This window comes from Carcharodon carcharias, chromosome 20 (genome assembly GCF_017639515.1).
Source record: "Carcharodon carcharias isolate sCarCar2 chromosome 20, sCarCar2.pri, whole genome shotgun sequence".
NCBI lineage: Eukaryota > Metazoa > Chordata > Chondrichthyes > Lamniformes > Lamnidae > Carcharodon > Carcharodon carcharias.
This window is the reverse complement of record NC_054486.1, coordinates 40,811,722-40,826,624: the sequence shown is the minus strand read 5'-3', so window position 1 is coordinate 40,826,624 and position 14,903 is coordinate 40,811,722. Positions and strand designations below refer to the sequence as shown.

The 14,903-nt window shown below is 42.6% G+C and overlaps 1 protein-coding gene across 4 annotated transcripts in view; it reads left to right on the top strand.

The window, feature by feature from the left end:
* Positions 1–14,903, top strand: part of hectd1 (HECT domain containing 1) — a 176,947-nt gene that overhangs the window by 98,371 nt on the left and 63,673 nt on the right. For all 4 annotated transcript variants that reach the window (XM_041213936.1, XM_041213933.1, XM_041213934.1 and 1 more), the window contains exon 16: positions 13,203–13,337. In XM_041213936.1, coding sequence (XP_041069870.1) covers positions 13,203–13,337 — 135 coding nt within the window. The remainder of the gene's footprint in view (positions 1–13,202; positions 13,338–14,903) is intronic.

The following is a 14,903-nucleotide window of genomic DNA, read 5'->3' as shown; positions in this document are numbered from 1 at the left end:
AGTGCAAACACTATCACTGCAGCAATTGCTTTTAGGATCTTGGATGTAGGCCATCAGGTCCTGGGGATTTGTTGGATTTTAGTCCCATAAGTTTTTTGAATATTTTTTCTCTGGTATCAGTTGCTTTAAATTCCTCACTCTTATCAGCCCCTATGTTACCCTCTATTTTTGGTATGTATTTTGTGTCTACTGTGAAGATGAAACATATTTGTTAAATATCCCTGCTATTTTTTTATTTATCATTTCTTCTGCTTCTGCCACTAAGGGGGACCATTGTGTTACTTTAGCTCCTTTCCTTTTTATGTACTTGTAAAAGTTCTTACCATCTAATTTTACACTCCTGACTAGTTTAGTCTCATCTTTTTTCTCCTTCCCCCATCCTCTTTGGCTGCCCTTTGCTGATTTCTAAAACAATCCCAATCGTCAGGCTTACTACAACAGCTTATATTTATATTGCAGTTTTAACATATTAAAACAACCCATGTTCTCATAGCAGCATTATAAAATAAAATATAACACCACATAACATGAGATTTTAGGTCAGATGGCCAAAAACTTTGTCATTGAGGTAAGTTTTCAGGGACACAGGCAAGATAGAGAAGCAGAGACATGTTGAGAGGGTATTCTAAGAGTTAAGGGCCTAGGTAACTGAAGGCCTGGCCACCAATAATGGAGTCATTAAAATCAGGGATACTTAAGAGGCCAGAATTAGAGGAACAAAGATATCTGACAGATGTGGGTCTGGAGGAGGTTACAGACATAGGGAGGAGCAAGACCATGATGAGATTTGAAAACAAGGATTAGAATTTTAAAATCAAGACCTTACTTGGCTGGGTCCAGTGTAGATCCTTGGACACTGGACATCCTAACAGGTGAACAGGTTTCGGTGTGAATTAAGACACGAACAGCAGAGCTGGATGACTTCAAGGTTACAGCGGGTAGAATGTGAGAGTCATGAGATAATTGAAATAGTCACCTCTGGAGGCAGCAGAGGTATGAATGAATGATTCGGCAGCCAATGAGCTGAGGCAAGGCAAAGTCTGGCAACATTATAGAGGTGGTAATGTTCTTTGTGATGGTGCAAAAATGTGGCTGGAAGATTCTGGGGTCAAATGTGTCACGACTCATTGGGATAGTGCACTATAATATCATGCCCTAATGTTTCCCGAGCCACGACAAATGTGAAAAGTTTGATCAAACCACTAGATTTCCCCAATTCTACCTATTTAATTTAGGTTAACAGATTACGAGCACCAGGTTTGTGAACTTAAAAGTAAATAACTGTTTATTGAACAAACTGTCATTAACCCGTGACAAAAGAAAGAAATACGAACTACTAATTTCTAACTGTATAACCTAAACTCTACCCCTTCTTAAGTCCCTATACACACACATACAAGACACAAGGGCACACATAAACATGGATTTTAAGGGTGGGATAAAACAGTTCAATATCACCAATTCTGGAGTATAGGATTCAATGGGCTGATTTTGATCAATGGCTTCCAAATTCCTTTCAGTTCTTATTAATGACATGAGGTGATCTTCCAGCACTTCCAATATTTAGTTCACTGATTGAGCACTTGCCTTTCAATGTCTGTAACAGTGATTTTCCCCTTTGCCTCTTGACAGGGGTTTTCAGAGAGAGTGAGCAGGTTATGGAGTTATGAGAAGATAAAGCCAGCTAGTTGTTATTGTGGAATTACTGGAAGCTTCCACACAGGAGAAAGAGGTTTTAGGTCTTGCTCCTTTCAGACTAGGAGCTATTCAGCTACACTGCTCTCTCACAAAACCTGGTCACCTGGTCAGGAGCCAATTAAAACGTTGTTGCTAGGCAGCTCTCTTAGCCCAGGACTCCTTTCCGGCACCATCCTGTCTTTCATGGCACATTCTGTTCCTGGACTGCATCATTGTATATACATCTCATACTGTTCCAGTAGACATATCTTTCAAACTGCAGCCATTGTAATTTTAATCCACAGTCCAACAGAAAATAAAAAGATATGTTCCTTACAAACGTGACACCAAAATTGTGAACAGATTGGTTTAATCTTAGATTGTTACCAGGGAGAGGAATGGAGTTACTAGCTAGAGAACAGAGTTTGGAGCAGGGACCAAAATCAGTGGGTTCAGTCCCAACATTTAATTCAAGGAAATTTCTGCTCCTCCAGTTGCTGATAATTTAGCAACAGTGGATGAGTCGAGAGAGGTGATGAGATACAGCTGGGTGTCATCGGAGTATGTTTGGAAACTAATGCTGTATTTTCAGATGATGTTGCTGAGGGACAATGTGCAGGTGAGAAATGGAAGCCAAAGGATAGATCCTTGCGGGAGTCATAGGAGACCATTTGGGCCATTAGCCCCCACAGAACAATCCAGTCAGTCTCATTCTCTTGTTTGATCCCTGCAGCTCTGCAGGCTTATTTCCTTCAAGACCCATCTGATTTTCCTTTGAAATCATTGTTTCCCCATGCACCACCCTTATGGACAGCGAGTTCCAGATCATTATCACTCTCAACATAAAAAACATTCTTCCTCACAACCCCCTGTCATCTCTTGCCCAAAATCTTAACCTGTTTCCTCCAGTCCTTGTAGAATCAGTTAATGAAAACAGTTTTTCCTTGCTTACCTTATCTAAACATGTCATAATCTTGTACACCTCTATCAAATCTCCCCTCTGATCTCCTTTGCTAATTATCAAACCTCCCCTCGGATCTCCTTTTCAACCTGATTTTGTAAGTAAAATCCTACATCCCGGAACAATTTTGGTAAATCTCCCCTGCACCCTCTTAAGGACCTTCACATTTCTCCTAAAGTGTAGTGACTAGATCTGGTGGAACACTCCAGTTGGAACCGATCCGGTTCAGCATAATTTAACTGCAAAAGTACTTGATGCCTGTATTTATGAAGCCCAAAATCCCATATGCATAGCTAACCACTCTTTCAATATGCCCTGTCACCTTCAAAGATTGATGCCCATGCGCACCCAGGCTCCGCTGTTCTCGCACTTTGTTTAGAATTGTGCCAATATTGCCTCTTCTCACCCCCTCTGCCAAAATGCATCACTTCACCCTTTTCTGTGAAATTCACTCTGCCACTTGTTTGACGTAGTTCAGGAGCAGGAAAAGTGATGATTAGATTTATAAGATTGGAACAACATGAGAGCAGTCTCATAAAGTTGCGTGACAATGTAGGAGGATGGTGTGGTTAAATCTGTTAAAGGCTGCAGAGAAGGTCAAGGAAAGAAAGTTTACTTTTGCCACAGTCTGGTGTCTTAGTTGTAGGGGAAACATTTTATCAACATCTACTAACAGATATATTAAAAGCCTAAAAGTACCACCGCACCTGTCTAAGAACAGTAAAAGGGACTGCTTAGTCCATGAACATTCTAAAAGATTTTGTAGCACCAATAAGCTTTTGTGCCAACCACTAAACTTAACAGTTGACAGGACTGTAAAGCTCTAGGGATAGGAATTCAATTCAGTGCAATACTTTATATTCCACTCTTAGTTGAGTTTTTCCAGGTAATTCTGTTCTTGTTTTCAACACTTCTTTGTTCCATTGTATGTGACATCTTTTGATTATCTGCTCCTATCACTGCTTGCTTGTCCCTACAACCACACCACCCCCCCCCCACAACTTCTCTTTCTCCCCCCGACCCCCCCACCTTAAACCAGCATATATTTCACCCCTCTTCTAACATTCAGTCAGTTCTGTCGAAGGGTCATGAGGACTCGAAACGTCAACTCTTCTCCGCCGATGCTGCCAGACCTGCTGAGTTTTCCAGGTAATTCTGTTTTTGTTTTGGATTTCCAGCATCCGCAGTTTTTTGTTTTTATTTATTTTTTTCAACTCTAACTGGTTCCACACACACATTGTTCCAGGAAATTGTTATGAAAGCATTCTACAAATTCAATTTCCAGACTACCTTATCAATATTTTTCATTCTTTCACAGAACGTGGGCAATGCTGGCTAGGCCAGCTCTTTTATTGCCCATCCCTAATTGCCCTTTAGAAGGTGGTGGTGAGCCGCTGCCTTGAACTGTTGCAGTGCCTTTGATGTAGATGCACCCACAGTGCTGTTTGGGCGGGAGTTCCAGTACTTGACCCAGTGACAGTGAAGAAAAGGCGATTTTCCGGGGCAATTTTCCACATTGCTGTATCGATGGCAGTGTTGTAGCTGTACTGGAAGTAATTCATTGCTTAATACTGAGGTAGGAGCTAAACAAAAAAAGTATAGAGTAGTACTGTACAAGTATAATTAGTCAAGAAACAAGGTTCCTAGCTAACATAAATAAGGCCCCGAGCTAGCATATTTTTTAAGGGAGTAACTAGCTTAATTAACAGGGACGTTGTGGCAGGACAACTCAGACCTGTGATATATGCTCCTCCTGCCGGATCTGGGAAATGAGGTACGCTTCCGGTGTCTCTGGTGACCATGTGTGCGGAAGGTGTGTCCAAATGCAGCTTCTAGCTAACCGGATTTTGGAGCTGGAGCTGCTGGACTCATTGTGGAGCATCCACAATGCTGAGCAAGTCGTGGATAGCACGTTTAGTGAGGTGGTCACACTGCAGGTGAAGATTACAGGTGATCATCAGGAACAGTAAAAGAGTCAGGAAGGCAGTGCAGGAGTCCCCTGTGGTCATCCCCCTCTCTAACAGATATACCGCTTTGGATACTGTTGGGGGGGGGGGGGGGGGGGGGGGGGGGTGGGGATAGCCTCTCAGGGGAAAGCAGCAACAGCCACATTCACGGCACCGTGGGTGGCTCTCCTGCTCAGAGGGGTGGGAGGAAAACAAGTGGCTGGGCTATAGTGATAGGGGATTCAATAGTTAGGGGCACAAACAGACTCTTCTGTGGCTGCAAACGTGAATCAAGGATGGTATGTTGTCTCCCTGGTGCCAGGGTCCAGGATGTCACGGAGCGGCTGCAGGACATTCTGGGGAGGGAAGGTAACCAGCCAGTGGTCGTGGTACACATTGGTACCAACAACATAGATAAACTAAGGGATGAGGACCTGCAAGCAGGAAGTTAGGAAATAAATTAAAATGGAGGACCTCAAATGTAGTAATCTTAGGATTACTTCCAGTTCCACGCGCTAGCGAGAGCAGGAATAAGAAGATGGACCAAATGAATATGTGGCTGGAGAGATGGTGTAGCCAGGAAGGATTCAGATTCTTGAGGTACTGGTTCTGGGGAAGGTGGGACCTGTACAAACCGGACGGGTTGCACCCAGGCGGAGCCGGAACCAGTATCCTTGCGGGGGCTTTTGCTAGTTCTGTTGGGAAGTATTTAAACTAGTGCAGCAGGGGGATGGAATCTCAGGAGTAGGATCAGATAGGTCAAATTCAGATCAGAAAAATGGAGGTAGAACATTAGCAAGGGACGTTATGATAGACATTGAGTTACAGGAAAAGCAAAGTTTTAAAAAGTGTCCAGCAAGGGAAATTGACCGGATGAAATTGTTTATACTTCATTGCAAGGAGTATTACAAACAAAGTAGATGAGTTAAGGGCACAGGTAGACACGTGGCAGCAGAATGTCATTGCTATAACGGAGACCTGGCTAAAGGAGGGACAAAACTGGCAGCTTAATATCCCTGGTTATAGAGTCTTCAGACACTATAGAGTAGGAGATTAAAAAAAGGAGGGGGGGGGGTAGCACTAATGATTAAAGAATCAATTCCAGTTGTGAGAAGGGATGACATACTAAATGGGTCAACAAACGAGGCTTTATGGATGGAGCTTAGAAATAAAAAAGGGGCAATCACACTACTGGGAGTATACTACAGACTCCCAAGTAGTGAAAGGGAAATAGAAGAACAAATATGTAGGCAAATTTCTGCTTGTAAGAACAAGAGGGCAATAATAGTAGGAGAATTCAACTGTCCTAATATGAACTGGGATTCAAACAATATAAGGGGCACTGAGGGAGAAAAATTCTTGCAGTGTGTCCAGGAAAATTTTTTCAACCAATTAGTGACAAACCCAACGAGAGGACTTGCAATTCTAGATCTAATCTTGGGGAACGAAGAAGGGCAAGTGGGTGAAGTGACAGTTGGCGACCATATCGGGGACAGCGATCACAATTCAGTTAGATTTAGCATTACCATGGAAAAGGACAGAGATAAGACTTGAACTGGGGGAAAGCAAATTTTGCAAAAATAAGAAGGGACTTGGCTGAGGTGGACTGGACAGCACTGCTAGAGGATAAAAAAATGGAAAACCAGTGGGAAGCACTGAAAAGCAAGATCCTAATTGCACAAAGTAGACATGTCCCCTACAAAAATAAGAGTGGTACTGCCAAATCTAGACCCCCTGGTTGTCTAGAGCAATACAGGGGAAGATCAAATAGAAAAAGAAAGCGTATGATAGGCACAAAGAACTAAGCACTGCAGATAGCCTAGACGAATATAGGAAGTGCAGAGACGAAGTAAATAAGGAAATCAAAGAGAGGGCATGAAAAAAGATTAGCAAGTAAAGTTTAAGATAACCCAAAGATGTTTTACCAATACATAAATGCTAAAAAGGTTAGTTAAGGAAAAAGTGGGACCTATCAGAGATGAAGATGTTTCTTGTGTGTAGATGCAGAGGCTGTGGGAAGGGTTTTGAATGAATATTTTGTCTCTGAGTTTACAAAGGAAAGGGAGGATGTAGATATAGTCATCCAGGAGGAACACTGCGAGATATTGGACAGGATAGTCATAGAGAGAGGAAGTACTCAAAGGGTTGAAATCCTTGAAAGTTGATAAGTCACCAGGACCAGATGGATTGTTTCCGAGGCTGCTGAAGGAAGTCAGGGAAGTGATAGCAGATGCTCTAAGGATGATTTTCCAATCTTCACTAGATACAGGGGAGGTACTGGAAGACTGGAGAAATGCAAAGGTAGTTCCATTGTTTAAAAAAAGATCAAAGGAAATGCCAAAATTATAGGCCAGTTAGGTGAGGCCACGACTGGAGTATTGTGTGCAGTTCTGGTCACCACATTACAGGAAGGACGTAATAGCTCTGGAGAGAGTGCAGAGGAGGTTTACAAGAAAGTCGCCAGGGTTAGAAAAGTCTAACTACAAGGAGAGATTGGATAGGTTGGGGTTATTTTCCTTAGAACATAGAAGGCCGAGAGGTGACTTGATTGAGGTGTACAAAATTACGAGGGGAATAGATAGAGTGGACAGGATAAAATTGTTTCCCTTGGTGGAGAATTGTAGAACCAGGGGACATAGATTCAAGATAAGTGGCAGAAGATGTAGGGGGGGGGACATGAGGAAGAATTACGCAGAGGGTTGTGAGTGTCTGGAATTCGCTGCCCAAGTTAGTGGTAGAGGCAGAAACTTTAAACTCTTTTAAAAAGTACCTTGATCTACACCTTAAGTGCTGTATGCTGCAGGGCTATGGGCCGGGTGCAGGAAGGTGGGATCAGAAAGGGCACCTGGGTGTCCTCGGGCTGGCATGGACAAGATGGGCCGAATGGCCTCCTTCTGTGCTGTAACTTTTCTATGGTTCTATGGCTAAGGGCACAGCAATTTTGGGGGTGCAAGTCTTCAGTAATGTTGCTGGAATATTTTCAGGGCCCATCACCTTTGCAATCTCCAGTGCGTATGCAGAATGAATCAGATTTGCTGAAGACTGACATCTGTGATGCTGGAGACCTGAAAACGCCGCCAAGATGGATTCTCCACTTGGTCCTTCTGGCTGAAGATTGGTGCAAATACTTCAGCCTTGTCTTTTACACTGATGTGCTGGGCTGCTCCATCATTGTGGAGCTGCCTCCTCCCCCATCCAGTTTAATTATCCGCCACCACTCACAACTGGATGTGGCAGGACTGCAGAGCTTAGATCTGATCTGTTGGTTGTGGGATCACTTAGCTCTGTCTATTGCATGCTGCTTTCGCTGTTTGGCATGCAAGTAGTCCTGCACTGTAACTTCATTAGGTTGACTCATTTTTAGGCATGCCTGGTACTGCTCCTGCCATGCCCCCCGTACTCTTTTTCAGGTTAATCCCCTGGCTTACTGGTAACGGTAGAGTGGGGGATATGCCAGGCCATGAGGCTGCAGATTGTGGTTGTCTGCACCTCATGGATGCCCAATTTTAAGTTGATCAATCTGTTTGAAAGCTATCTCATCTAGTGCGATTGTAGTGCCACACAACATGATGGAGGGTGCCCCTCAATGTGAAGGCAGGACCTTGCCTCCAGAAGAACTGTGTGGTGGCCACTCCTAACAATACCGCTGTGGACAGAGGAACCTGCGACGGGCAGATTGATGAGGACGAGGTCAAAAAGGTTTTTCCCTCTTGGTTCCCTCACCACCTGCCACAGACTCAGTCTAGCAGCTATGTCCTTTATGACTCAGTCAGCTCAGTCTGTAGTGGTGTTGCCGAGCTACTCTTCGTGGTGGACATCTGTAAAGAACATATTTTTTTATTTTCTGTTGGATTGTGGATTAGAATTACAATGGCTGCAGCTTAAAGGATATTTCCACTGGGACATGCTGAGAGATATATAGTGTTACAGTCCTGGAACAGAGTGTGCCATGAAAGACAAGATGGTGCTGGAAAGGAGACCTTGATCAAGTGAATTGCCTGACAACAGCATTTTAATTGGCCCCTGCTCAGGTGACTAGATTTTATGAGAGAAACAGTCCTGCAGAGTAACTCCTAGCCTGAAAAAAAAAAAGACCTAAAACCTTTCTCCTGTCTGTGGGAAATTCTAGTAATTCCATAACAGAAAGCTCCTGGACTGCACAGAGAAAACATTTAAAATCTCTTTTCCTTATATCTCTATAATCTGCTCTCTCTGAAGAAGCCCCTGTTAAAAAGGAAAAGGGGAAAGCCACTGTTAGAGACACTGAAAAGCAAGTTCTCAACCAGTGAACTAAATACATAATGCTGGAAGGCCACCTTGTGTCGTCTTCAAGAACTGAAAGGAATTTGGAAGACATTGATCAAAATCAACCTTTTGTGTGTGGGAGTGTGTGTGGGTGGATTTAAGAAGGGGGTAAAGTTTAAGCTATAGTGTTAGAAGTTAGCAGTTCATGTTTCTTTTACCATTGGTTAACAACAGTTTGTTCAATAAACAGTTATTTATTAAGTTTACAAATCTGGTCCTCCTGTTTTGTTAAATTAAACAGTTAGGTAGAATTGGGGCAATCTGGTGGTTTGATCAAGCTTTTTTTCACATTTGTTGCAGCTCAGGGAGCAGTGGGGCTTGATATTGCAGTGCACTAGCCCCAGTGAGTTGTGGCGCATTGAAGTCCCTCACCCAGAGCACATTTTGTGCCCTTGCTACCCTCAGTGCTTCCTCCAAATCCTGAACATGGAGGAGTACTGATTCATCAGCTGAGGGGGGACGGTAGGTGGTAATCAGCAGGATTTCCTTGCGCATGTTTGACCTGATGCCATGAGACTTAATGGGGTCCGGACCTGATGTTGAGAATCCCAGGGCAACTCCCTGTTGATTGTATACCACCCACCCTCTACCAGCTTATATTTCACCACATTTCTATATTTCTTTAGTTCTGATGAAGAGTCATACGGACTCAACACGTTAACTGTGTTCCTCTCCTTAGATGCTGTCAGACCTGCTGAGTTTTTCCAGCTGTTTTTGTTTTTGTTTCAGATTTCCAGCAGTTTTTTGCGTCTATCTGGTTGTTCCAGTTAATTTTCTTGTCAGTGGTAACCCCCGGGATTTTGATAGCGGGGAAATGGTGATGGTAATGGGGTTGAATGTCAAGGGCAGGTGGTTAAATTCTCTCTTGTTGGAGATTGTCAGTGCCTGGCACTTTTGTAGCACCGATGTTAGTTGCCACTTATCAGCTCAAGCCTGAATTGCTTCACTTGAGCACAACTGCTTCCGTATCTGAGCAGTCACAAATAACACTGAACATGGTGCTATCAGTGAGCATCTCCTTTCCCTCCCTTATGGTGGAGGGAGGTGATTGATGAAGCAGCTGAAGATTATTTGGCCTAGGACACTACCTTGAGGAACTCCTGTAACAATGTCCTAGGACTGAGATGATTGACCTACAACAGCCTCGACCATCTTCCTTTGTGCTAAGTACAGCTTTGCCCTGTGGAGAATGTTGCTAGTTCCTCTATCTTGTCAAGAATGCTTTGTGCATTCCTTGTTTGCTGATGCACTATTACTGTTAAACTTTTTTTATTCCACTCTGCTTGTCTTTACCCAAATCATGATGCTGCTCTGTTGCTTTGACTGTGCTTTTTAGATTTCTAAATTTCCCTTCACCAAGCAGCTCCCCACACCTCTATTCCCTCCTTTTTACTTTGTCTTATCTACAGTCCTAGTTGTACAATTCATATGGGTGCTGATCCCAGCTGGTTTAAGTGGAGTCCATCCCAATGGAATAGTTTCCCCTTCCTGAGTGCTGGTGCCAGTGTCTCATGAATCAAAACCCCTTATTCCCATACCACTATTTGGGGCATGTGTTTAATTTTCTAATCTGCTTGACCTCATGTCAATTTGGGCATGGCTTAGGTAGTAATCAAATATTAATACCCTCAAGGTCCTGCTTATTTATTCGGAATTCAACTCCTTAAGCTTCGTCCTCTGAACCTCATTTGTAGTTCTACCTATGTTGCTGAATCCTACCTGGCCCATGACAATCAAGTCCACCCCTCCCTCTCCCAAGTTCTCCTTCAGCTGCAAGATGTCATCCTGAGACCAGGCAGTCAACCCAATTTTCAGAGCTCTCGGTCTTAGCAGCAGAGAACAATATCCATTCCCCTATGTTATCCACTAGTGCTACCACATTCCTTTTTATTCTCCCCATTTGAATGGCCTCCTACACCATGGTGCCATGAGCAGTTTGCCTATCTTCCTTGCAGCCTTTGCTGCATGGATAAGAATCCATGCAGACAGAAAGTATTTCATACCTGTTGGACAAAGACTTGGCTGAGGCTTTTCCATCATAGCATCCTAGATCCCATACCTGCCTGACTTGCAGTCATACCCTCCTGACTCTGACCATTGGCTGCCGTCAAGATATTAGTTAAAATAAAGCATGTTGCTGCCTCCTGGAACAGTGTCCACGTAATTTCCCCCCTCCCTAATGCTCCAGAACATCTGCAGCTCAGACTCCAGCTTAATCACCCTGAGCCGCAGACAGTTAACATAAATGTGGTTGTCCGAGAAAGCAATGCTCCCTTGTGCTGCAGCTACAACACAGTACCTGCTCTGGTAAGCCAATCTACTTGATTTATTAATTTAATTAGTTAAAATTATTGTTCAATCAATTATTTTAGTTTTACAGATTAATTGGTTTATCTAGTTTATTCATTTAATAAAGTAATAGTAAAATACAGGCCCTCAGCTCTGCATTATAACATGCTTTCCTGATTGAAGGAGCAAAAATAAAACTGCAGTACTCACCAGCCAGTCCTGTTGTGCTGTGACATCACATCTTGATTTTTTTCTGTTGTTGATTTTTGAAGCTCCAGTTCTGTCTCAGGTCTGCTCTTGAACATTGTTTTATCCTCGGTCACTCCTCACATTGAGACTGCAATACGCTTAATGCCCTCAATGTTTTATGGGGAGGGAGCACTCAATTTCAATATAAGTTGCTTTGTTTTTCCCCATAGAACATAAGGAAAAAAGTCACTTACTGCTAGCATAAGCCTTATTTTAATGGGGACAATGGCAATGTCCATGTCTTCATTATGAAATATTTTCAGTGGGTAAACCTGCTGAATACCTATTAGACTGTGTTTCTGGTTTGAAAGCTTGTTAGGAATATTCTCCTTTGTGTTGCCCTGTCAGTCAAAATATCGGCACAGATTTTCTTGTACAAAGGGCTATGCGCACTTTTGAAATTATTTCTGATTATCACTTCTGTGTTGAGATGTGTAATCTTGCTTCATTAGCTGTGAGCTTGAAGTTCCCATTTCAAGAAAGTAATGAAGTACAAAGCAAAGAGTTTGGACAGTGCTTAACAGAATTTTTTTCTTGCTCTATTTAATTTTAGGAGGTGAGATTATAGCTGATTCAACAAAACTGAAAGAATCTAGAATTTAGTTGTGATGCAGTCCTCTTCGTACTTAGTATTGAAGAATGAACCATCAACAACTTCCCTTTTGCCACATAAATAGGAGTAAGAGTAGGCCATTCAGCCCATAGAGCCTCCTCTGGCTTTCAGTAAGATCATGGCTGATCTGATTGTGGCCTTAACTCCACTTTCCTGCCTGACCTGTCCATTACCTTTGACTCCCTTGTAGACCAAAAATCTGCCTGACACAGCCTTGAATACATTCAATGTCTCAGCCTCCGCTGCTCTGTGGGGTAACAAATTCCAATGGTTAATGACCCTCAGAAGAAATTCCTCCTTATCTCCATCTTAAATGGGAGACCCTTTACTTTAAAACTCTGTCCCCCGTTTTAGATTCCCCCATGGGGGGTGGGTGGGGGGGAGACATCCTCTTTGCACCTTCCTTCTCAAGCCCCCTCAGAATCTCATGTTTCAATAAGTTCACCTCTCATTCTTCTAAACTCCAGTGAGTACAGTCCCAACCTGCCCAACCCTTCTTCCTAAAATAACCCCTTCATCCCAGGATTGAGTTGAGTGAACCTTCTCTCAATTGTCTCCAATGCAAGCATATCTCTCAAGTAAGGAGACCAAAACTCTACTTAGTACTCCAGGGTGTGGTCTCACAAACACCCTATACAGTAGTAGCAAGGCTTTGCTACTTTTACATTCCAGCCCTTTGCAACAAAGGCTAACATTCCATTTGCCTTCCTATTTACTTGTTGTACCTGCATACTAACTTTTTGAGTTCATGTACAAGGACATCCTGATCCCTCTGTACTGCAGCATTCTGCCATCCCTCTCTGTTTAAATAATATTCTGCTTTTCTATTTTTCCTGCCAAAGTAGACAACCTAACATTTTCCCACATTAAATTCCAGGTGCCAAATTTTTGCCCATTTTAAATTATAGACAGTTGAGGCCTCAGCACTGATCCTTGTGGCATCCCACTAACTACAGCTTGCCAGCTTGAAATTGACCCTTTTATCCCGACTCTCTTTGCTATTCATTAGCAAAACCTTTATCCATGCTAATATGTTACCCCCCAAGGCCAAGAGCTAACACCTTGTGTAGTCATACCTTCTATGTGTCTCCCTGTTGAATATAGCAAATATATTATTGATTTTAAAGAGGAAAGGAATTTCTAATGGAATTTTTCTTTGCAGGTGCGAACCATGGCCAGAGATTTATATGACGATCATTTTAAGGCTGTAGAAAGTATGCCTCGAGGAGTGGTAGTCACTTTGCGAAACATTGCTACACAACTTGAGAGTGCATGGGAGCTCCATGCTAACAGAAAAGTAAGTAAAATGCACATTTACAAATACCTGAATTTAAGGTGAATTTTTGCTGAATATAATTTTTGGTAAGTAAATATTGCTGTTGCTTTTTGAAACATTTTAATTGAAATCCAAATAATAATACAGATGCTTGTCAAATAATTATGTTTTGATTTTGGGTTTTCTGCTATGAGTGGTTCAATTCCGATTTGCTTAAAGCTACCTAAGCTGTGCTGCGAAAGCATCCACGGGATATGAATATTGGCAATTCGCTGCACAATGCCACATGCTGTTTCCACATAATCATTCATCTCATAAAAGCAGGGCTTGTGTGATCTGGGCCTCCACGCTTTGCAGCTAATGGATAAAATCTCCTGACCCTGTGGTCAGTCATGTAAATCCCCTTTATGTTCCCCACACAGTACTGAAGCACTGGCAAGACTAGATGGGGATGAATTTGCTGTTTCTTCCTCTTGTATTTCTTCCTTAGGAACACTTGGAGGAGGAAGAGAGATTGAAATAGGTTGCTGAGGAATTGAATTCATATGACGAGTCAGGCTGGGCACTTAATTCAGTTTATTGACTGGTAGTATAGTTACACTAAGATGACAGAAGCAGAATGTCCTGAGGAATCTGCAGCTGGCTCCTGTTTCTCCATCTCCACTTCCTCTATTGTTGTCTTCCTCATAAACTCTGTAACTCCCTCAACATGTGGAACAGTTTGAGAAAGCACCTTGTAGCTAATTGCTCTGGAGTATTGGGCTGCATTCTCCTTTTTAAAAAAAAAAATAATTGGTGCAGTTGCACCTAAGTTTGTGTATAATGTTTGATGGCAGATGTATGAGCAAAGTAGTTATATAAAACATGAGACTTCTAGTGGTATCCAAAATACTATGTAATGATGTGTGTGAAGGAATACTTGATAGTTAAGGCTGAGGGTGTGAAGGCAACCCTGTTCCTCGTATCTATTTATGGTAAGCAGTTGATTGCTTCAAGGCTGTGGGGGCATGCTCAGTTCAGTGCATATTTGGAAAGTTCAGCTAGGTCATTTTACCTTGCCATTCCCGCCAAGGTAATTGTCCAGTTGGCAATAATTTTCCTTGGATCATGCAAAACCTCACTATTTTGGTTAACTTCATTCAGAAGCGCTGCCACAGCCTCACTGATGAACATGCATCTTTCCTTCCTGAGTCCTACAGAGCTATGCAGGCATCTTGCTATGGCTGAGTTTTCGGAATTACTGCAAACTTATCTCTTTAGGTGCTTCAGGCCTTTAAATGCCGCAGTAGCATATGGTTACTGGCCTACACACCCCCTCAAAGGACCAGTGTTTGTGACTTGTTCCCATGATGATTTGTTATTTTGAATATTTGTCCAACCTTGTGAATTCCAGCATGTCAGCACATTTCTTGGCAGACAAGTAAAAATCATGTTTCTCTTTTACATTTGGGGGCATTGCCCAAGTGAAAATTCTAGGCTAAATTTCACTGATTTTTAAAAATTATTCGTTCGTGAGATGTGGGCATCATTGGCTAGGCCAGCATTTATTGTCCATCCCTAATTTCCCTTGTTCAGAGGGCATTTTAA